This window comes from Agelaius phoeniceus, chromosome 3 (assembly GCF_051311805.1).
Source record: "Agelaius phoeniceus isolate bAgePho1 chromosome 3, bAgePho1.hap1, whole genome shotgun sequence".
In the NCBI taxonomy this organism is placed as follows: Eukaryota; Metazoa; Chordata; class Aves; order Passeriformes; family Icteridae; genus Agelaius; species Agelaius phoeniceus.
Window position 1 is genome coordinate 107,766,265 of NC_135267.1, and position 24,283 is coordinate 107,790,547.

The 24,283-nt window shown below is 41.1% G+C and overlaps 2 protein-coding genes across 5 annotated transcripts in view; one reads left to right on the top strand and one right to left on the bottom strand.

The window, feature by feature from the left end:
• Positions 1–24,283, top strand: part of MACROD2 (mono-ADP ribosylhydrolase 2) — an 851,553-nt gene that overhangs the window by 88,984 nt on the left and 738,286 nt on the right. The gene's annotated exons all lie outside the window — the stretch shown is intronic.
• Positions 10,579–23,111, bottom strand: FLRT3 (fibronectin leucine rich transmembrane protein 3). The gene is made up of 3 exons (XM_054629912.2): positions 22,953–23,111; positions 15,011–15,762; positions 10,579–13,928 (listed from the first exon to the last, which is right to left on the bottom strand). The coding sequence occupies exon 3, from the start codon at positions 13,881–13,883 to the stop codon at positions 11,934–11,936; it is 1,950 nt and encodes a 649-aa protein (XP_054485887.1). The 5' UTR covers positions 13,884–13,928; positions 15,011–15,762; positions 22,953–23,111; the 3' UTR covers positions 10,579–11,933.

Sequence of the window (24,283 nt, forward strand, 5' to 3'; positions counted from 1 at the left end):
TGTGTCAGGTTTGTCTTATACCAGGAGTGGCCAGTATGATTGACTTGGTGTAATGTGTCCAAGTCTCCATATGGGTGGCAGGTCTGAGAAAACAAATTTTACCGCCCAGAAAACAGCATAGTGGGAAAGGGACACCGTGGTTCATGGAAGGGAGGTGGTGGCAGCTCTCCAAGGCTCCCACTCCTGCCTCCTTGCCAGTCTGAATTGCAGAGCTCCCCAGGACTGTCATCCTTCAGAGTTCCTACAGATTCATTTCCTCCAGCAGCAACTGCTCCAGCACAGCCTTGCTGCTGGCAAGGCGAGGTAGCCCTGGTGCTGTCACTTCCATTTCGTTGGCAGCCACAGTTACCTTAGTAAACAAAGGACTGAACATCTGCAGTTTTGCTTTATCAAATGGTCCTCTAATGCTGCAAACAAAGAAAAGGGAAGCTGAAGGCATTTGAAAGGAACTTAATAAATTAGTATTAGTATTGTAATTTGCTCACTCTTTACTTTTGGCTGCTTAGCAAAAATTGCTTGGAAGACCTATTAATTTTATCATAAGACTGATGATGCTGTATACAGAAAAATATCTGGCCATATGCTTGTATCTTTATTTTAAAGGACAAAGATTAATGAAATGTAATTTAAAAGGAAAAATTAAATAAAATTTATAATTGTATTTATTAATATAATATACAATTGTATTTATATTATTATATTTATTTATTATATTATATATAAAAGTTATTATTATACATTATGCTTTCAAAGAAAATGGATAATGGATTTAGAGCCCTAATGTTCCCATTTGCACTATAGCTATATATGTAATAATTGGTTTTGAGAGATCAGGGTAAGTGCCATGTAAAGAGTGTTCTTGAATGGCAGAGTAAATATCACAAATTCTGCAGTGTTAGACGATCTGATGTGGACTTGCACAGATTTCAGTATTGTTTGGCTGACTTCGTATCTGGTTAGTACATTTCACATTCCTCTGGCATGTTGTGCTGATTCCTTCTATTGCTGCTACAGCTGAGCCAAAAATTACTGGTCCCTTTCAAGCTGATTAGAAGAACATTTAAAAATCATTAGTAAAGGAAAAACGTTACAAAAAAGACCTTACAAAGCACATTTTTTAAAAAGACTCCTCCGGACACAGAAGATTTTCAGTTTTTTAAAATAAAGTTGGAATTTGTAAGTTGATCACTGTGGTTGGAGGAGTGGGCTGGTGTTTGTTTTTCTTTTCCTGCTAGTTTTCTTCTAATATGAAATACCTGCAATTAACACTGTTGCTTTTCCCCATATAGGAAATACTAGGTTTTTTTCTAGGCAGATACAACGATTACTCCTGCAGAACCATTAATTTAAGAACAAATACCCCCAGCACTTTGCAGTGTTCAAGGAGCCTGCATCATCAGCATAAAATCATATACTGCAGGTATTAAGCGGCGAGTGTTTTTTTACCCTTAGAGTAATAGTCAAATCTGGGTCAGCTCCCAGAAGAATAAAAGTTTAAAGGTCTTGGACAACTTCCTAGTGCCCATGTAGGAATTGGCTGCTTCCCTGTTGTGCTTCAGTGGTTCAGGGAAACATTGGCAGTTTTTCATGTGCTCTCCAGGACCTGTGCTGAAGTTGCTCATCCGTGGGCTCACAGTGCCGCTGCCCTCCTTTGGAAGAGAGAGATGGTTCAGGCTGGCATGTGGCATCCTGGGATTGATAACAGAGCTGCTTCGAGATGTCTGTCCTGCACCTGGGCAGGTGACCCCCCATAAATCTGTTCTGTTCACTCCTGTCAGGTCGTTGGGATGCATCATGTCCTAAAATAACCCTGGTGCTCCTGTTAATTTTTCTGTTAACAGACCCAAAAGAAAAAAATAAATAATCTTGCAGAAGATGGGTCTTCTATCTTGGAAGTGTTTGGAGCTCAGGACCACTCCTTGCCTCCCTGTTCTCACTGCTATTGAGCCTGTACAGCATCCTTTTAATACAGCTCTAACCTGCTCAGCCAGATGGTAAATGTCATAGAGATATCTTCATGTTTCTTTGGGTTTTTTTTTTCTGTGTAAGGTGAAGCAAACTTCAGTGAATCTCTCATCTGATCATGGAGAATAAATTTGATGTTGCTTTTGGGCATACTTATTCCACATCCTCTTTCTTACTTGTTTTCAGGACATAAGTGACACTAATTTGCACTTGTACAGTTCCTCTATCTTGATTACTGAGCAGGCTGGATGATGGGGAGATTAGCGATGACATTTTGAAAGACCAAACGCTTGCCAGTGTCTTTAAAATTCTCTACTTTTCCTTCGTTGTATGATCAAGCCCTGGGGGGAGATGTCAGAGGCAGCTTCTTACAAATGTGAAAGCACTAGAAAACATGAACCCTGGCTTGTTTGACAGATGAAAGTTTATCCCAGTGGAGTTTTTTTGCAAAGGAAGCAGTATTGACTGTCTGCTGACTAGACCTAGCACAGGTAAGACCACTTGCTGGAGCTCCTTCTCAGCAGGGGAAAAATTGTTTTTTCCCCTCCATAGTGGCATTTTAGCTGGTTGTGAGACATGGGAACACATGCCTTGGCAGGTTTCCAAGCTCCCATTGACACCTAGCATGGTTCATTTCCCTATCCTCAGGAATTCTGCTTCATTCCCGGGAAGGCACAGGCATGTCCTAGATGGGTTCCTGTGCTGACAGTGATGCACCCAAGCATACCCAGACATGAGCTGCTTCTGTTCTAAGACATTTTCCTATTTAATATCCTTAAGCACCAGTTTAGAGCAGCACTGTAGAGATTTCCATGAACAACTAGGGGAGACTTCACTCATCACTCACATATTGACTTGCAAACCTCAGAAAGAGGTCAGTGTTGTGGGGATTTGACCTAATAACTTCCTAGAGCTGCTGAGCAAAACAGAGTAAGAAACATTTTGAAGAGCTAGATTTATTTTCTTTTCCTGAAAGTATTGCCACAGAAATCTTTGCATCAGTCAATTGCTGCAGAAATTTTGCATAATCCAAACCAGGCTTTTGTTAATACTTCACTAGTATCCTTTCAGCCTGCTGAATGCGTTTTAATTCATTTGGCAGGATTATACTGAAGGATAAAGTTAGTCTTTACTAGCACAAAGGAGAACAGTAGGTAATTTTAAATTTTATTTCATTTTATCTAAATAAACCAGCAGTATCTAATGTAGCAGTGGGTGCTTTCCAGGAGTGTTAGGTACTCTGTGGAGGACAAGTAAAATACCTGTCAGAAATATGCTGATGATGGGAGCCTGCCTGGAGCTGAACTCATTGTAACAAAACCTCCCAGACTGAAATGGGTGCTGCTCATGCTCCTCACCTCCCAAGCAGTTTTTGCAGTGTGTAAACCCACAGCCAGCAGCTGTCAGGCTGTGCAGGAGGCACTGCTGGGCTGTGGGGCTCCTGTCCTTTGCAGGAGGTGTCAGCCAGGCCATGGCAACGGGAGCTGGAGCCTGGAGGAGCTCAAAGAGTGGGATTAGAAGAGCTTACATCCTTTGACTGTGTACCGGATCACTGGATTGAAATCACTTTGATAGGTGCTTTCTGAGGATTTTGCAGGGTTGGTTGTTTTTTTGATTTGTTTGGGGGTTTATTTGAAGTCCCCGAGACTGGGTTGCTTTGCTCTCAAGTTTTGCAGCAATAGCAGCATTGAGTTGAAAATGGATATTAAGGCAATCCAATTTATATTGACTGTACCAGCGGGGTGCTCCTTCATGGGACACAGGATATCACCTCCAAATCCATATCAAAGAGAGACTCTCTCTTCCCCTCCCTTCCCAAAGTGGTGTGGTTGCTTTGGGAACAAGATGTGTTTCTTGCATGAGCAGCTCCATAGGTCCTTTTGTCAAAATAGCTAAGTTTGTGGAAGTTTGGGTTTTTTTTATTCCTTTCACTGAAATAAGGAAAATCTCCCTGCAGCATAAAATAGCACCCTTTTTTATCTAATTAGCATCCTAGTATAATGTCCTTTCCCTCTCCCATCTCTAAGACCCTAAAAAAATTTCAAGAAACCTCTTTTTGCACTTCTAGTATTTTATGACTAAAATTATATAAGTGCTAAAGAAGTCAGTTGACAACACAGGGAAAATGGGAAGGAAAAATGGGTGGGAATTGTACTGCACAAATGGCCATTTCCTTCTGTGCAAACATGTATTGAAAAACACTGGGAGGTCCTCAATAAACACGTGCTCATCATAGCACTGGGGACAAAGTCATACAAACAAAACCTTGAAAACTTATTTATAGGTAAAGCTTGGCATTACATCAAATTTTCCATGCTTGAAAGATAAGTTATTTGTTTGTTTTTTGTTTTTTTAAAGAATAGTGTAGGATGGTAATAGATTTCAGAGGCTGGGACAAAATGTTTCCAACAAAACACAGAAATTTAGGACAACTTTTTTTTCAGACAAAACCAGTCCCTGTTAGTTTTGTTCAGGTGTATTTGACTGCTTTTAATGCCTCTGTCTGTACCCAAGGAACACTGATCAGCGCAGCTCTGTCCCTAGGCCAGCAGACAATGAAAGACCCGAGCATTTCCTGAGACAGATAAGGTACAATAAACAAAATAGTTGTTCTTTTTTTTAGCATAATTCAATTCTCAGTAGTAGAAATGTGATTTTGTGGTATTGCACTTCTCCTCCAAAATTCTCTTTAACTGATCTTGTTTATTTCGACTTTCTTAAACTTGTATATGGAACATGGGAAAGAAACAGTGGTAAGAGCAGCCTCTTAGGAATATATTGTTATCTTGTTCCCCCCACCCTTAACATCATGTATCTGCAAGTTCAGGGAATAGTGGAGATTTCCAGGGAAAATATTTTGTGATGTGACTGCCCTGGATTTAAGTGCAAACTATTTAAGGAGGGTTCAGCACTACCTCACTATGTGTCAACAAGTGTGATTAGCAGTGAAGAGGTTTTTACATGCATAACAGTCCTGTTTACTGGACAGATGCTCTCAATGAGCTTTATTTAATTAACAAAGAAAAAATAAAAATAGTAGAAAGAATAACTTAGAGATGGTGGTTGTTCCTGCTGGTGCTCAACCTTTTTGACCCTTAAAGGTACTTACAAATATTCCTGTAATGAAAAGCACCAAGGTTTGTAAGTGGGAGAGGTGAGGGTCTGTCTGAGAGAGCCATGGTTGAGCTGGTGACGTCTTACATGCAGTTCCATCACTACCTTTTTTCCTTTATCCAAGGAAATTGCAGGAGGTCAGCAATTTAGCTCCCCAGTGATATTCTCCTGACTGCTTCATTTGGCTGAAAAATGCTGAATTTCAGCAACTTCCTAGACCTGGCAGTACTGTGGCGTTTTTCTTAAATTTTATTTTAGCATGCTGTATGTCATTTCTGTATCAGGGAGAAATGAAAAGGTTTTTAGAGGATGAAGTAGGTTACATGCCATTAAGGAGTTCATAAGGTAAAATAATTGCTTTAAAGACATTAGGCAGAGGTTCTGTGTTATCAGCTAATGCCATAAAATTGTATTTACTCACTGGGTTAGCATTTCCCTGTATATGGCTTTCTTTCTGTTAATAAGCTCATGTTCCTCGTGGGCAGTAATTTATTCCATCAGGCTTTGGAAATAAGTGTCTTAATGTTTTTTGAGAAGATTACTGAAGCCAGGTAAACAAACAAAATACCACAGATTCTGTACCTATCCACACTCAAACTGTGCAGAAAATGAAAATAGTTTGAGGAGGAGTGCAATGCAAATAACTCGTGTCCATTAAATGTGGCTTAAACAGGGGGTGAGCATATTATACACACGATCAGGAAGTTTACACAGGCTTGTTTTTGGATGTAATTCTGGAGTAACAGTTAAAACATAATTTCTTAAATCCTCTGCTTTGTCAGCATTCCTTGGTAGAAGGGTTTACCTTTTAAAAAATGGTTACTTTTGTACTTCTTCATTGAATCCATGGAAAAACAACACTTAAGGAAATCAAATTAACTCCACTTTACACACACACAAACCAGTAGCTGAGGATGATATGTAAGGTAAGGAGGCCTTCTTGTCCTGCCTGTTGAAGCTGCTGATGCTTGGCCTAGTAATTTAGGAAATTTTGTTAATACAGCAGGCTCAGAGGTGGACAAAGGCTTAGATTTACCTTGGCTTCTGTGTGTAATGTAGCCTGAAAGATGTTGCTTCTAAGCCACACCTGCATTATGTAAAACAACTGCTTGTGTGCATCTCCAAATTTCTAAGTCCCTGGTTTTGATCTCACAGTAGTGAAAACAGATTTCATTACCTTTTTGCAATCCTTGCAATAAAAGCAAGGCTTCAAGTTAAAACCCTGGGAAGCATTATTGTGAGGTGAGATGGGAAAGGAGAGTTTGTGGGGACATCTTTTATCACACCAGCACCTGCTGTGTCTGAGGGTATTGATTTAAAATTATCAACCAGTTGAATTTGTATCCCATTAAAAATGGAAAGGTTTGCAGTAAAATTATTTATTGTTCCTAATTACAAAAGAAAAAACCAGAAAAACTATTAAACAAAACTGGTCCCCACATCCACAAAACCCATCTGTTTTCATGTGGAAAGCCAGTTTCCTAGTAAGCATTTATCAGGGACTAAGCCACTGGAGGAAAGCGGTATTACATAAATTGGATGTGCAGTTCTGAGCTAAATAAATTTTTAAATATTTTGCATAAATTAGTGACATTAAATTATGCATAATGTGCATAATTCCAGCCTTTTGTAAATGATGTTCCCGCAGTTAGTGATTAAAGAACATGGTGCAGCCCCTCGAGTTGGAACAATTAGACCTTCCTCAGCTCTGTCTATAGATAGACATTGCTTAAGCTCAGCAAGGGGACAGAAGTGTGTGCTGGCACTTGGCTATGATCTGCTCCCTGTTTTTGATGACTTAAGAGGGCTGTTCAGGACAGAGCATCAGCCTATATGAATGCTATCAACCAGCTTGAACAAGTCAGATTATTTAATTAGCCCTATTAAGATCCTTCTATTTTTATAACTTATTTATGAGAGTTCTTGCTAAGCTTAGAATGTCCAGCTTCACATATCAAAAAGATCTTTTCAGCTCATGTTGTTAATCTTGAGGGGTTTCATACTGTGACTCCATTAAATTTTCATCCTCAGAATACAAAAAAGGGGCTGTGAAAAGCAGTTGAAGTTAGGAAATTCACATCTGCAGTCCTGACCTGCATGTTTCAGGCACAGGGCATTTAGGATGTCCATGCATAATGGACGTTGGCTTGGTTGCCAAAATATGTACTGTGTGCCTTTGCCTTAGACCATCAAAAATCCAGAGGATGTTTATTTAACAGCCATTTGAAGTGTCTTGGTTTCCCCCAGGGGAGAAATGTTCCTCAGGCATCACTTAAAGACTGCCATGCTGTGAGTATCTTACTTGATGTCCTGTGCTGAGAAAACAAGGTGATGCTTGTTTTGAGCATCTGCTTTGCCACCCTTTTACTGAGATTCACATTCTGCTCTTTTCTAGTTTTTTGAGAGAAGCAGGCAATGATTTGATGAAAGAACTGTTAAATCAAACATTCATGTTTACCAAAAGAAAACACTTTTAAAGCAGTTGTGTCCAGAATTTAATACCTGTGTCATGGCTGTACCTTCAGAGTGTTTGAAAGGGCTCTAATTTCATCACAAGGGTGGGACTCTTATCCACCACTCCAAAATCAAATTCATTTGCCAAGAAAATAAAAAAAAAAAGTAAAATTCTGATGTCTGAATTCAGTCAATGAGCTTTTTCTCTGTAATGGAACCACTCTGGGCTAGTTTGGAAGATGAAAACCCCTCAGGTATGGAGTAACTTTATGCTTAAAAAAAAAAAACTGTGATGGTTAATTGCTGGCTTGTGGCTGGAAGCTCTGGCTGTTCTGGTATCAGTAAAGAAACAGTTAATTAAACAAAGATCAGTTGCTAGGTGATGCTAAAACAATAGACGGATTTGGAAGTAAGGTTAAGGCATTTTGAAAATGGAGAGTACCCGTGTGAATTACGGTTCTGCCCAAAACTATCTCAGACAAATGTGGTTTGGATAAATTGATGCAGATGGCATCTGCCAGCTCACTTCTGAAGATCTTATGCAACTTTAGCTGCAGGTGAATGTACAAATTTTATCCTCTGAGCAGGGAAGTCTATATATGCTTTAGTGCATTATGTCATCAGTAAATTATTTTAATAGCAAATAAGCCTTTATTACTTTTGCTCTTGCTTTATTGCATTTGCTGCTCTACATTCAATATGTACAGCATTGGCACAAGATAGCTTGCATGCTCACTAGTGCATTAGCAGGAGAGATGGAAACTGTGTTCCAAGAACATAATACTTAGAATTTGGTACTGTTAAAGCCAGAAGAAAAAAAAAAAACAAATTAAAAACCCCAACAGTTGCTGCACATCAGGCTCTGGTAGAAAGCTAGGAAGTAACAGCTTATAAATGAAGCAAGTTTCTTAGAGAATCATAGAATATACTGAATTCAAAGGACCCATCAGGATCACTGAGTCCAGCTCCTGGCCCTAGTTCTGGAAGGTGCCAAGATGAGACAAAATTAACACTGTTTCCAAAGTACCAGGGTGTTTTTGGAGACAGCTTTCAGATTAAAAGAGAACTGTGGGAAATTCAGGATAGCAATATAAATTTAAAAAGGGACAACGATAAAGAATGTAAAAGACACTTAGCATAGTATTTGAATATGGAGAGTACTGATCAAGTGAACTCTGCACACAGGTTTAGGCAACACTGAAAAAATCCCACCCCTTGCTCCACAACTGAATATTGAATAGTACACAGAAATAACATGGAATTCGGAAATTGAGATAAATTCAACGTGGTTTAATGGCATTTGATCAACGTGCTGAATAAAGTGCCTACTGTAGTAATCTGCTTTGCCTGCATATATACCTGTCTGACTGAAGGGATTTATGGTGGTGCTGGGGAGCATTGCATGCAGCAACTGCAGCTCCAGGATGAGCAGCAGCCTTGAGGAGATGGGCCTGACATGGAGAGGAACAGAACTTTGTATAAACAGCCAAAGGAAAAAAACCACACAGTTTAGTTTGAAAGCAATCTTTCATTTGCCAAATTAATTTTAACATTATGTGTGTGGAGTAAGAGTTCCTGTAGAACCCAAGGAAGGTCCTGTACACTCCAGTGTGCCATTTTTTGCATTGACATCACATGTGCTAAGAGGACACCAGCTCTCCTGCAAGCCTGACCTGCTTGCCTGAGGAAGACAGAGCCCTGTCCAGGTTTCCACTCTTGCTGGTGGAAGGTGAAGTAGGAACAACTGGGCTGATTTACTGAATTTGCTTTGGATTTGTACACTACTGCCTCACAGGCAAAAATGTCACATAAAAAGTCATTTTACTTAAGACAACTACCTCTTCAAATGCCAACTTTTTTATACCCTGATGACTTTGTGTGGCATCACTGGAGTTGGTACATACCATTAGCAGGCACTTCTGGCTTAGGTGCCTCAGAAGGCAAAGTGCTCATTGAGTGTTGTTTTACTTTTTTCACATCAGTTTGGAGCCAACTGAGACAGAGCTTCTCAAATAGCCTGAAAATCCAACAAAACCTGTTTAATTTTGTAACTGGAGAACTGATGGCAAAGAACTAGGCTCTCTTGCCAGTGACCCAGCCATTTCATGGGCTCAGGTATCAGGGATGCCCCTGTGTGAGTGTAGACAAAGAACAGGTCTGTCCAGTCCCTCTGTGTCATTTTCCTTCCCTGCTCATTGCTTGGGAAGCTTTTTGAACATCAACATAATGAGGCTCCACATGCTCAGTCTTGGCTTTCCTGCCCTTCCCTAGATGGGCACCTCATGGGACAACAGAGCAAAATAGTCTTGGTTGGGTGCATTTCACTGAGCTGAGCGTTACACTCCCCTTTCCATGGATCCATTCAATGCTCCATGCTTTGTACAAGGTCAGTAAGGAAGCAAAGTGCTGCGTGCCTCCGCTGCTCAGCAACTGCAGGAGACATTTTTGAAAGGGATGTGTCAACAGTTCCATGTTGCAGGGAGTTTGGAGAGGAACTTCCCTGGGCACATCTTGAAAATGAGGATTAAAAAAAAGTGTGTTACTGGAAATTTTGTGTCTGCGCAGTTAGGTGGAGCCCTGGTAGGAGATTGATTTGCAGGCTGGTCACTGAAACCATTAGTCTCAGTGTTGGTCACTCCCTCATCCTTTACTACTCTTAAGGAAACATACAGGCCAAGCACCACTAAAATTCTCATAGAATTAAACTGCATTTGGTATACATTCCTTCTTGTCTGAGATATTGTCTGAAATATTAAATTTTTCATTTGCTGTTTCTTTAAAAAAATCCCTGTACTTCAGAGGGTTGTAACTCCAAGCCTTCCCTCCCTTTCATTGTTCACTGTTGTGAAAACTTTTTTTCCAAGTGATTAATAATGAAGAAAACCTGCAAGGGTAATACTGTTAACCTGAACACAGAAGCTCATGACCTGAGAAGTAGTAGCTTCCAAGTGGGTTTCTTATCAGAGCACTGCAGAGGTGCAGCATAATTCTGAAGTAGTTTTTCAACTTCATTCATGAATAAGACCAGTATTTTTCATAGTTAAGTTATGTATGAAAAGGTGGGTATTTTATTATTTCCTTTTTTCTTAGTTTTTAAAAGCTTGATACATGTAGTGTTGGATCAAGGCACACACAAGACTGGCCAAAGGGCGTACAAAGCACTTTGGTTTTTAGTTGAAGAAACAGAATGATTATTGCAACAAAGAGTGGCTTGGGGTTTAAACATAATAGCTCATAGTTCAGCAGGAAGGCAGAAAGAAACATGTTACCTTACAGATTTACCAAGGAATTTCTGGATAACTGTGACAGTAATGGGCAGTATTCCTGACTGTAACAGCATTATACTGAACACAGACTCGTATATGCTTCAGAATAGCTGCATTTTCCATTTGTCTGCTCACCTTTGGGACCACAGTTTTTTGAGACCTTGCATTTATTGACTTGGGTTTTGTCCTGCTCCCCTTTCTTGTGAAACTGCACTTTCAGCCCTTTTTCTTTTCAAAGCAGTTTCGAAGTGTTGCCTGCCCTTGCCTCCCAAATGCCAGTGAGCATCCATTTTGTCTGTAATATACAGACCACTGATTCTGATAACCAAAAAAACTATTCCTGAACTGTGTCTACCCCCTTGGTTTGTAGAGCCTACCTTTTTTTTTTTAATTATTTGTTTGGAATTTGATTATGCTTTCCTCTAGGGATTACGGGTTTTTTTTTAACACTTGTCAAAAGCTTCAGTATCATGCATATCAGCAATTTGCTTATTCTCATTTAAATTGGATTTCACCACTGTTGAATGGATATATCCAGACAGCTGATATTGCCCATTACTACACACATTTTTGTTTATTGAATATTGTTGTGGTTTACAGATTTAATAGACCCAACACTGGAAGTTCTGTGAGTTTTTTGTAGCCATTTTTGATCTTCCTGACTTGCCAGGTTCAACATTATTTTATTGATACCAAAGTGAAAAATGACCTGTGCTTACACTTACAAGGATCTCAGATGAATGTTCTGACTGCTCAACACGGCAAGAAAATTCACTTTCACAGTCAACAAGTCATCTTACTCAGTAGAACACAAAAGTTAAATGGTCTGTAACTTCAATATTAGCAAGGAAAATACAGTACAAATTACTAAAAAATACTAAAATATAGAATTGTGGTCAGGTATCCCCACTACATTAATCGCAGCAGTAGCCTGAAATTTGAAACTTTTAATAAAAAGTTCTTAAATATAAATTATATGGCAAATGTACAGTACATTGCTTTGTCAGTCTTTTAATCCAGTGTTTTGCAGTAGAACAGCAACTGTTAAGTCAGTCTTTTCTTGTTTTCTTTAAAAAACAAAACAAACCCAAAAAACCCAACAAAACCCAAACCAGTCTTTCACGTCCCTCAGTATCATGAGTGTGAATGATCTGAATCTGGAATACCACTGTCTCTGTAGCTCCTGTTACTACTGCTTTCACTGTGGCTGTTCTTGTACAGATTCATGCCATTAGGTGGGAAAATGGTGTGTATTACAAACTCCTCCTTGGACACTTGGTCACTGGTAATTGGTATCATCTGGAAAGAAGTCTCCCTGATTTCCAAGATGGAGTTATCCTTCTTGGTTCCCGCTTCGGCATAGTCGTCTTTTCTCCGGCGTCCCTTGCTGTAGGTGCAGTTCCGGGAGAAGAGGGACCCGTTTCTGTGCACGTACCAGCAGACCAGGGCCAGGAGCCCTATGGCCACCAGCGCCACCACGCCGCCGATGATGGCGGCCAAGGGCAAGCTGGAGTTTTTGTAAGGTTCTTTCTCCTGCTCCCGGTTGAGGGTGGTGGTAGGGTTGTACATCTTCAGAGGCGCCGTCTCGGTCTCGATGCATTCGGGTGTTTCGTCGGAGAGATAGATGTTGCTGGTTTCCATGGGAACCATGCACACACGGTACGGTGACTCCGGTTCGAGAGCCGTGAGCAAATAGTCATTTCTGTCGCCTGTAACTATAGTTTCAGTTATAGATCCAAAGGCAGGGCTGTGACCCATCTTGAGCCAGCTCAGTCTCAAAGCAGTCATCGGTAGTGCAACTTTCCAGGAGATGTGGATAGTCTCCGTGCTTACGGATTTCACAAATATTGTAATGATTTTGCGTACCGGGCTCGCCGTGGTTCTGTAGTTTTTGTTTAGGTTGGGAGTCTTGATGTCTGGTTGTTTGGTCACAGAAATAGGCCAGTGTCCCTGGGCTGGGTATAATGTGTTTGGTACTGCAGTAGTGATTTGGATGGTGCTTATCACGCTATCGTCCTTACAGTCAAACAGGTCTGCGCTGAGGTCTTTGATAGCCATCCCGCGTACTTTTTCTGGTGCCTGACACATCAGTCCTCGTACGTTCACTTTTAAAGGCAGTGACTGTAACCAGTCACGTACCCATTTCATTTTGCACCCGCAGTGCCAAGGGTTGTTGCGGAGAAAAAGTTGAGTGATGTTGTCCAGGTCATCAAAGACACCCTGAGGTAAATTGCTGAGATTGTTATTGGACATATCTAGTCGGTACAATTGCCGTAAGTAAGAGAAAGCATTGGGTGGCACACGGTTGATGTGGTTTTCTTGGAGATAAAGCTTTCTTAGGTTTGTTCCCGGCAAATTCACCGGCGCAGCTGTGAGTGAATTGCGGACCAATGACAATTCTGTAAGATTGACTAGATTAATGAAGACTTTGTCTCCTAATCCATGATTATTTAGAAGATTTCCATCTAAAACAAGGCGTTTTAGATTTGTAAGGTCTTGAAGGGACAGCTCAGAAATTGTGGAAATGCGATTATCATCCAAGCGTAGCTCTTCTATGGTTTTAGGCAAACCCCAGGGAATGGTGCTAAGGTGATTTCGAGAGAGAAAAAGAAGTCTGAGATAGATGTTGTCCCGGAAAGCTCCATCCTCGATGCTAACGGCAGAAACAGAATTATCATCCAAATGCAGTTCTTCCAGATAAGGAATTTTTGAAAGTGAATCATAAGTAATGGTCCTTATATTGTTCTCCTGCAAATGCAGTTCCTTAATGTACTTAGGGAGGTTAGTGGGGAATTCATCTAGGCTGTTGCGGTATAAATATATTCTTTCCACCCTAAGCAAGTTCTTCAGTTCTGAAGGAATCCCAGCATTATTTATTTGATTGTTCTGAAGGAAGAGGGTGGTTGCATCCTCTGGGATTCCTGTAGGAATAGACGTCAAATCGCGATCATTACAATATATGAAACCCATATCACAGCGACACACTGAAGGGCACGATTTGGCACTAACAGAATAAGGTGCCATGTCAAGTAACAGCCCTATTTTAGTCCAAACTAGGAAGATGCTCCAGGTAACACTAATCATGGTCAGGAATGATGAGATTTCTATACAGTTCTGATCTTCAACAATCTAAAAAAACCAAACAAACAAAATTATCCAGATCATCAGTGAAGAAACCGCAATAAAAAAAACAACTTCAACATTACAGAAGACATCTGAAACACACATTAAACCAAAATTCAAGTGCGTAGGTGCATTTTCCTCTCCTTTCCTTACATCAATAATTCTACTACTTGTACTCATTCAATTAACTAAATAGGTTATTCTGCATAGTGATTGAAAATAATATAATCAAGTATGCCTGATCTGTGAATTATTTTGCTTAAGCAACAAGACTCTTTCTAAGGATTCCTTCCCATTTCATGTATACCGACAATCTTTGTTCACAGATACCAGATAAGAACAGAACAGAAGTCACACCAGAGTTCAAGTAAATCATCCTATATCTGAAAGATAAGAAGTAATTCCTAAGCCAGCTAACTTCCTCAGGAGCCCTTAAGTGAACTATAAAACCCTTACCAAACCCACAAGTCTAGTGGTAGCTATTTCAGAAGTTCAAAAAAGCCCTAAAAGCAAAGCATAAAATGCAGATAAAAGAGTGTGGGCCAGTGAAGACATTTTCCCAAGTCTTCCCCGGTGCTCAGCTTCACAGTATGTAACTTACAAACACTGCAGACTATTTTGCTTGGTTTTCAAGCTTCAGAAAGGTGAATGTTACAACTGGCAGGTAGCTGGTAGAGCTATGGCTTTCTAGTTCACTGGATGAAATATTTCATTACATGCTTAATTTCATGTTTAAATATTTGTCATTCTCAAAAGTCGTCTTACTAAGTAGCACACTCATAAGAGTCTATTTGGCAGGTTTAACCACATTTTCTCATCTTATTACCAGCATAGTAGAAATTAACTCTTGAGACTGAGATTATACTTTGCATTGGTAGTGTGGTTGTACACTGAGCTCAGGTAATTAGCATTTTTATAGCTTTTAAGACAACATAATTAAATTACCATTGTAATTAGGGTTGTGAGAACTCCTGCAAGATGACCTATGCATTAAGCAGTGTCATGACCTTTTCTCTTATGGGTTCATATATTAATTGAACTTTATTCTCAGAGGCATGAAAAGGAAAATAAATTTATATTGATCCTACCGTATTTAAAGGTATGAGTAAATTTTGTGCTTGAGGATATCCAGTAAAGGGATGTCTTTCTGCCCAGTCACTGTTATGGTTTACTCCATGAAGCAGTTTTCTCTTGATGGTGTTTACTCAGATGCTCCTTGGTGGTGGTGGTGGTGTGTGTTTCCTGGCTCCTGGCACGATACTCAATGAGCATTCCAACCAAGATTTATCATGGTACATAAGCACACCAGGCCCCAGTGTAGAAAAGCTTCAGCTTCCTTCTATTTTAGTCCTCATGTAAAGTCTGTGAATGAAGAGCCTTTTTTGTTTGCTTTAATGCCTTCAGCAGGAATTACTTTTCTTTGTAACTCTTACAAACTCTTCTGTGCAGCGTAGTAGTCAGAGGAGGGAACTGCAGTGCCGCGTGATAGAAACCATTCATTATGCTGAGGCTCGAAGGACTGCAGCCTCATCAGGAGGTCAGGAAAAGGGATGCTTTTTCCTATCCAGAATTATCCAAGGATGACCTTTGTACAGTAGCTACATCCTGATACATCCACACCTCTTTCAGAGAAACGTTTTCCAACTCTCACTTTTTAATGCTTCTTCCAAATTTGTAATGCAGGAAAGAATTCCTCCTGTGCTGCAAGAATGCAAGTTACTTTACCACAGAAACATCAGGCAATTCAGATGGTTTTCTTCATTATAAAAAACCCCCACAAAAATATGATTTCCTTCCCAGAAAACTCCCCTTTGAAAGCTTTCCTCGAACTCCTAATGTCCTGCAAAAGTAAAAACAAAAAAAATTGGAATTAATAACAGCTGGTGCATACTAGTTTTAAGGGTTGCATCCCCTGTACATGAGTAGCACACCTTGTTTCCCCAAGGCATTGGTATTTCAGCAAAATCCACAGAGCTCTTTCAAAAAATGTTTTGCTGTGTAGTTTCATGTTACTGCAGTTTTGCTGGAACTGGTATTTTCCCTTATTTCAATAGAAAAATAAAGGCAGAGAGTAATAAAATATTTGTAAACTAAGTTTTTCATCTGCTGTCAAATGCTAGTGTTACCTCCTTAGAGGAGAACAAAATGGTTGCTTTTGTGTTCCTGGTAAATAGATGATCTCCTTGGTTTTAAGTGTAAAAGGAGCTAATTGCTCTTCACTAGCTACTGTGTGAAAGGGAAAGCATTGTATGAATGTATTTCCCACTTGCAGCAAGTTGATTCTGAGCTAGGGACTAGCCAGGCATCTGTGTCTGATTTTTGGCAATACATAGGTGGGTTTAGTCTGTAAATTTTATAAAAAGAAGCAAAATATTATTTCTTTCCTTTGTATTTCTTACAGAAGACTAATTATTTCTTAAAAAGCATTTAAACTTGGGCTACTTCATATCACTACTGCATAAAATACCCAGTGAGATACCAAGTCCCCAGCAAGTCTGTGGGCAGCATGTCTGAAAGAAAAGTGGTTAAATCTGAAATGAAACAAATCCTTAATGTGTACTTGCTTTTCCCTTTTGTGACATCACATTTGTCCAAGGGACCAAGCACAATCCTTGGAACCAAAGTACTTGGCAGGAACAGTGTGCTGAGTAATGCTTGCTTAGTTGCCTTCCTGGGAGCAAAACTAGAGCATCTTCTGCTCCTCTGTAAAATACTTGACCTAAACACAAAACACTCCGTGTTTTATAAATGTCTTTTGCAATTTGTAGCAGGTCTGTTATGAAACAGACCAGTCATATTCCTTACAGCAACACAGAATATGCAGTGATATATTTAAATAGATACAAATTCTGCTGCTCTTTTTCATAGAAAAACGTTAACCATTAAAAAAAAACCCCAAAGCCCCCCATTTGAGAGATGGTGTGAGTACCCAGTGAGGGAGTGGAAAAGACTCTCCTCTCCTGCTGCTGCTTTCGTGCTCCTCCTCTGAGCTTTGTTTTCAGAATCCTGTTTTCAGCAGTTGCCCAATGAAAAAAAAAAAAAGAACTCAAAATGAGAGACCCCCTCGGTGGCATAAATAAGTATTTTATGTATGCTTTATTTAAGGCAAAAACACAATCTATGTGGCCACATTTTAAATAGAAGGGAATGCATGTTTAGTGGTAACTTATGTAATTTGGGTGAATTATATAATCATTATGAAATGGAACAAAAAAGCTCTGTATTCTTGCAGTGTCTAGTTTTCTTGCTGTGTATTACTCAAGTGTTTGGGGAAAGAAGCCCAGGCCCTATTCCTAAAACTTTGAAATAAAGAGCAGCTTAACAGCTGTAGAAAAAAATGGTGTCTCTTAGGAACTAATGTGAAGTCGTGATAGAAGGTATTTTCTGGAAGGGTATGGTGAAATAGGAATATAAATTCCTTTAATAGGCCTTTGAAGGCTACAATAACTTTTAAGTACTTAAAATCATAAATTTTCTTTAAAACTCTGAGTTGTAAAAAACTTGTTAGTATTAAGCAAAACGTTGGCTCTAGTATGCATACATTACATAGATACATGCACACAGCAAGTTCATTTATTTTACCTTTCTAGCACATAAACTGTTTCCTCTGTGCTTCATTTGATAGTCATCTCTTCATTTATTGCCACTATTATAATAGCAGTAATGTGTAGGATTAAAATGAAAGCACTAAAGCTCATTAAGTTCCTGGAATTTTTTTTATCCCTTCTCTCAAAATTACATGAAAACAAGAGCAAGAAAAAGAAAAGGTCTCTTTGGAGAAGACGACACTGTTTCAAAAATGTGGATTAAGACTATACCCCCCACTCCCTTTTCTAAACTTAGAATAGTTTTCTTCAGGTCTTGATTGTTTGATATCTTGCACTTCCCTTTTATATCTCAAGCCATAGCTGAAAACAATGTTTTTGCATATCAAAGGCTCCAGTGATCTGTCTACAGAGAAGAAGGGAATCATGCTGCCATGCTCCAACTTTCCCCTTCTTGAGCTGTCTCTAAATATTCCCTGACACCAAGTCATTATAGCTGATCCGGCAGGATGAAAAGTGACCCCCACTGGTACACACACTGTGTCCAGGTTTCTGCAGCATCAGATTGGGAGGCTTCATGGACACATGGTTTTGAAAGAAGCCATTATTTTTGAGCAGACCAGATTTTAGAAACTGTGCTAATAATTTTTAAATGCCGAAAAATCAGTCCTTGTTTTTTGGTAACAAAAGTAACACTGGAAAAATTGAACAGCAGCCTTTTTGCTCTTTATTCCAAATTGAATGTTTTCCTCAACTTTCTGAACCACATGGTTAAATGAGTTTTCCTGGGACTGTGTAAGCTAGTGAATTACTAGAGATATCAGCAATGTGTGGATCTTGCACGTGGACTTACTGCTGTGGTACAACAAGGGGGAAATCTCATTTTAAAATGTTCAACGTAAGTTGAGCTATTAAAAAAAAAAAAAGTACATTAGAAGAACATTGTATTTACCCTGAAGTATGGAGTCCAGCTGCACTCACTGTACTGTAGGCAGGCAATGGCTTAACAAAAGAAATAGTTTTGGTACATTTGAAAAGTTGGGATTTTTCCTAAAAACATTGTCAAATATTTCTTTCCAAGTTAATAGAAAATGTGAATAAAATCAAGACCTGCCTCACTTGAGGTCACACAATGCTTATTTGAATTTCTAATCAATCTCTGTGTTCTCCAGCAGTAACTCTGGTAGCTCAGTGGCTTCTTTCTTACCATCAAAGTAACAGAGGAAACTACTAGGTATTTTTAGGTTGTAAAAGACAAAACGATTATTCAAAGCCACCATTAGAATGTACATTCTTGATAAGCCAATTTGCTTAACCACTGTACTCCTATTCCAGAAGTAGCTCTATTTGTTTAGAATCTGAAGCATACCAGAAACACAAAATGTGCTTATTTTTTAAAATACTTGTGAAGTCCATCTACTGCTTATAAAGTCAGATGTGCTTACAAAGGTCATGCTGCAGCTTAAACAGCTTCACCAACTTTTTTTTTTTTTTAAGAAGTTCCACAGTGCTAATCTAGACTTAAAACAATGTCCACACTTTGTTTTCTTTAAGTGTATTACTCAGGGTTAGTTGATAGTGACAGCAAAATGCTTTCTAAGCACCCTGTCTAGGAGCTGCAATTTCCACGATCATCGTATTTCAGGAAGGTGCCCCAGCCTTTTGTTTGGTGCTAGGCAAGCAGAAGGTCCTCTAGCTGTCTTTGCAAGGGGTAAAAAATGCAAAGGAGTTTGTTAAAGTGAGAGTGAGCCCTTCAGTCAGGCTGTAGCACTGCCTGTTAGTGAAACTTGCTGTTGTTTTTTGTTGGAGATTTCATTTACTTGCTGAAAACTTGCTGCCACTTCTTGTACAGTAGGAATAATACTGCTGGTGTCTTATTAAGTCTAACTCAAGTGTCCTAAAAAATGCAAATTTTTATGTGATCTTCCCTCAAATGCAAGTAAATCTGAGTTAGAAATGAATTCTGAGTAAAAGCTTGACTCCACACCCAAGATCAGCCAAACCTGTATTTGCTGTAGAGGATGGAAATGAACTATGAGTGCCTCTCTTCTGAAGTTTACTTCTAAAATGTTTCCTAGTTTTGAAGATGCTGGGTTGAAAAGACCCAGACTATTACTCTATTCCTTGTCACTTTCTTGTTTTGACTACTCTGCTGCACGTTAAGAAAACACTTTGAGGGGGAGTTCTTTTGCAAAGGATTTTTGGTTTGTGTTTTAGTGCTCTTTGAATTTAGCCAATTATGGCTTCTAGGTTTTCTTTTTGAGAGCTGCTGCTGAGGTAACTTGTCTGGGCATTAAATAAAAGAATAGAGAACAAATGCTGCCATTGTTTCAAGGGAAAAAAATCTGGTTTTCCCCTCTTGACAAGTTTAGGTAGAATTATACCTGATAGGGAGTTTCTGGCACAAAATTCCTCTGACATGTAAAAACATTACTTGAACACTAGATAAAGTTTCAGTAGTTTTGTTTCTTTCCTTTTTAAAGCAGTTGTTTGCTCATCTCCTGATTACTAAGTTTGCTCCTCAAAAAATCAGAAAAAACACGAAGTTGTAAGAATGTTTGGCTTCTTACAGCTCATGAAAGGCAAAGAGAGTTAGTGATGCCATAAGATATGTACTGAACACTTTTCAAGATTCCTGCCCTGAGTGGTATTTGGCTGCTTTTAAAAAGAAATGTAAGCAATCACATATTAATTCTTGCATGCACTCTTGTGCTTTGAAGTGATTAAGGAAAAAACTTAAGAGCTAACTAGCCATTAGCATCCATGCTTCCTGCTCCAAGGAGACAAAAGATGGCCATCTCCCAACTGAAGCCACTTCAAATAACTGCAACTGCAAAGTTTGCAAACTCCAGCAATTGCTTTGATTAGTCACCATTGACTTACACAATATCAGACAACTTTTAGCTACTGGTGACAGAGGAAAAAACCCAAACCAAAACAAACAGCAAAAACCCCAACCCAGAAACTCGTCTTTATTTCGTTCTTCCTGTAAAATGTATCCACTTTATTTCTGGAGATCAAAGCTCGCTGTGAGTTTACTACAGAGTTTTTTGCCCACTGGGGGGTGGTACATGCTACAAAACCTGTGCTTTTAAGAGCCACAAGTCAGATGTTTTTTGCTGCTGTCCAGTCTTCTCTGCTTTAATTACAACAAAGTCTCCCGTTGAGAAAAACAGAGGCAGCTTGCAAAGGAGGGAGTTATAAAAAATAAAATAAATCACTCTTCTATAGAGTTTAAAGAATTTCCCATGCTGATTACTTGCAGTATTTATCTGGTTGTTCTCCAGTTAAAATGGTACAACTGTACCAAAAAAAAAAAAAAAAAGAAGAGAATTAGCATTTTAAATATATTCCAAGGGCTGTCACTGTTTCTGGTATACAGGAGGAACACAGAAGACAGGAAAAAACACAGCTTTTAGAAGTGATTAAATGTGGATGGAAAAATAAAAAAGCTTGATAGCAGCATGAAGTAGGATTAGAATAAACCCAGTGTATTTCAAGATAATTGGCTTTCTGTAAACCCAGGTATACCTTTTGTTTATGAAATATCTGAAACCCTATCTTAAACAGGGCTGTATTGTATAGGTTTGGAATAAATTAAAGGAAACTTAAAGGTGGGTTTTCTTTTGAGGGAGGGAAGGGCACTGAAAGCTCTTGAGTATGACCTAATGCATGGCATATATCGACAAGGCAAACACAGACTGATCTTTCTGTTTTATAGCAAATAATTATTTTCTTTATACACTTGAATTAACAAATGCGTTTTTCAGTCTAATTCAAAGAAATGTTCATTAAGATGCCATATCCCCAGGCAGTAGATGGTGAGCATAAGTGATCCTTCTATCTTTTTGGGCAGTATATTTTAGACAAGGAAATTAGGGTCAGGATAATGAACTGTTTTTTAAAGTCTGAACATTTTCAGCCTCTTTGTATAAAAGATGTACACGGAAATGCAAAATGTGAATCTTCTTGTTTCAAAGAGGCAAAGAGAAAATGCATTCAGCTAATGTGCAGGAATAAGATTGAACTGTAAAGTAATTCTGCATTTTGGTGTGAATCTGGTGTAGAAAATACTCCACTGTACTCTGTTAACTGACCAGAACTGATCCCTTGCAGAAGGGAAGCGACTTGCCTTCAGCCCGAATTAATAAGCCGTCGGTAACAGCATTCCATGAATTAGTTAATTACATACACTCGTCCTCGCGTTTGCAACACTCCTTGCAACTTTGCCTGGATGTGCCAGGGTTGAGCTCAAACCCCTTTGCGGTCTGAGAGATTAAAATTGAGGCGACCTCAAAGAGCAGGACTGAGCCAGAAAGGCAGCTGTCTGTGCAAGAGCTGAGCTTTTATTCACCAAGGGGATGAGCTTGGAAACTAAGCAGGAATCCAAAAAAAGAACCAGCCAACCAACCCCAAAATCAGAAAGCTGTGCCTGCTTGCTGTGAGCTATGGCAGATGCTGGAAGCAGGACCACTACGTTGGGAAATGCAGGAATACTTGGGCTCTGCCTGATCAACTAAGTTGCAGCTCCTAATTGCATTTGAGGAAAAGAGCTAAGACCAAAAGATTTTGGCACATCCAGCAGTCGTGAAACGATTTTTGAGGTCAGAATCACGTAGAGATGAGGTGTGCAACAAAGTACCTAGTGAATTATTTATTTGCAAGCCGTTTATAAATTAATTAGCTGTGCCTGTACGAGGGCACACAATCACTTAATACACTGAAAACAGCTGAAAAGTTGATTAGAACTAGGCGAGGACCTATAGAACGGCAGGAGGATTATGAGCCAGCTCTTCTTCCCAAAGAAAGTGGGGCGTCGGGGCGGGAATTTGGGCCTGTTGCATTCTTTCTGTGCAACCATTTTGTTGCCCATCTTCTCGCCCGCAGACTTTGTAGTGCGGGGGACAGCGCTGCGCAGGGGCGCGAACGCATCGCCTCGAATTTTTTTTTTTTTTTTTTCCTTTTAAATAGATGCAGCAAGAAGGGGATGGATGGAGGGAGGGAGGGGGAAGTTTCCCAGCCGTGGGAGAGATGCGGGGTACGCGCAGGAGCATTCCCCACCATCCGCGTTCGAACGCGCGGCCGGGGTCCCAGCGCCGCGGGCGCTGCTCTGCGGGTCCCCCCGCGCTGCTCTCTGCCCCCGCGCAGGCAGGCAGGCAGGCAGGGCGGCTTTGCGCTGCCTCCTTCTCCGAGGGCCGGGGCAGCGCAGGCACCGCACGCCCAGCCTGGGGAAGCCCCGGCTCCGCTCCAGATGTGCGGGCTAAGCCCTCTGCGCTCCTGCGCGCCCCCCGCGCACCCCGCCGGGAGGGAGGGCGGGCAGGCGGGCTCTCCCCGCCGCAGCGCCGTGCCCGCACTCCGGCGCCGGGAAGCGGCTGGCGGTGTAGGGAGCGCGCCCAAACTTCCCTCCACATCCTCCTCTTTCTCCGCATCCCCCCGAACCGCGCAAGTCTCGCGGAGGAGAAGAAGCGGTTTATCCCGCGCTTACCTGCCGAGCGGCGCGGGGAGGGGCGATGCCGGCGGCGGGGCCGGGAGTGGAGCGCAGTGCGCGGTGCGGAGCGGGCGCTGCGCTGTGGCGGGGCGGCCGCGGACGGAGCTCGGCGCGCGCCCCTCAAGTCGCGGCGGCAGCGGCGGAGCCGCGGGGGCGGGGCCGGACGTCACGGGGGGCGGGGCCGGGGCGGGGCGCGGCGCGGGGCCGCCGCTAGGGGGAGCAGCAGGCGGCGCCACGGCCCCGCCGCGCAGGGGGTGTCGGGGGCGGACGTGGCGCCTCAGCGCCGCACCGGGGGGCAGAGGTTTAAAACTATTTCCTTAGCCTGTTCTTGACGTGGCAGAGAAGCGATGGTGCCGCTGGTGGCCTTGCCGGGAGCGGGGTGGCTCCCTTTCATCCCCCAGTTCATCTCCCAGTGCCCGGCTTCGGGCTGGGCAGGTGATACCGGTTCCCTGGTTTTGGGTCCAAGGAGCAGGACAGGCCGCGAGTTTCACGAAACACAAATAAAATTTAAAAAAATTAAATTTAAATTTATTTGTGTTTAACTTTATTTGTGTTTAAATTACATTTAAATTTATTTGTCTTTAAAACACAAATAAATGAATAAGTTTTCTCAGTCCCAGTCGCCACATGGCTGTGAGTGCCGTCGCTCGCTCCCCGGCACCTCCCGTGTAAAGCATTGCAGGCTACGGCAGCTTTGGAGGATGTGAGGGTTTTCCCGAGGTGACTCCTTTTGGAATCATCAAATGGATATGAACTGCCTGGTTCCTGCTCCGCCCAGGACAGCGCTCACTGGGACATCCCTTATTGTGCCTGATGGGGCTGAGATTGAGGGGGAACTGTGGCCTGGCCAGGCCGCAGTCCTTGGGGATTTGTCCTAAAGTTTCTGCCCTTCAAACAGAAGCAGAAATTTATGGTTGTTAAAGGGCAAAGTACAAAACATCTTCCCCAGGCGTTTTTTCATCAAACCCAGTTTCCTTTACCTGTAGCATTAGGTTTGGCAGATGAGGCTGATGTTTCTATTGTTTTGGTTTTTTGCAATTTCCTATTAAACGGGGTGTCTCTCCCAGAAGACAGCTGCTGCATTCATGAGCATCCCGTTCTTCTCATTAGCCATGCACAAGTGATTTTGGCCACCTTATGCAGAGCTTTGACCAGCCTGTTCTCCAGCACAGAGCCAATGTCTGGGGGAAGGCAAACTCCTGAAAACTGGCTCTGCTCATCCTAGTTATCCTCCAGTTGCACTTTTTGCTGGTATCAGACGACTACAAGACCAAGCTCCACTGATTTCAAAGAGAGCTCAACTTCTGTAAATCCTATAGAAACTGCCA

Excerpts from the sequence above, each read along its gene's own strand:
- FLRT3 (XM_054629912.2), bottom strand. The coding sequence starts at position 13,883 with ATGATTAGTGTTACCTGGAGCATCTTCCTAGTTTGGACTAAAATAGGG.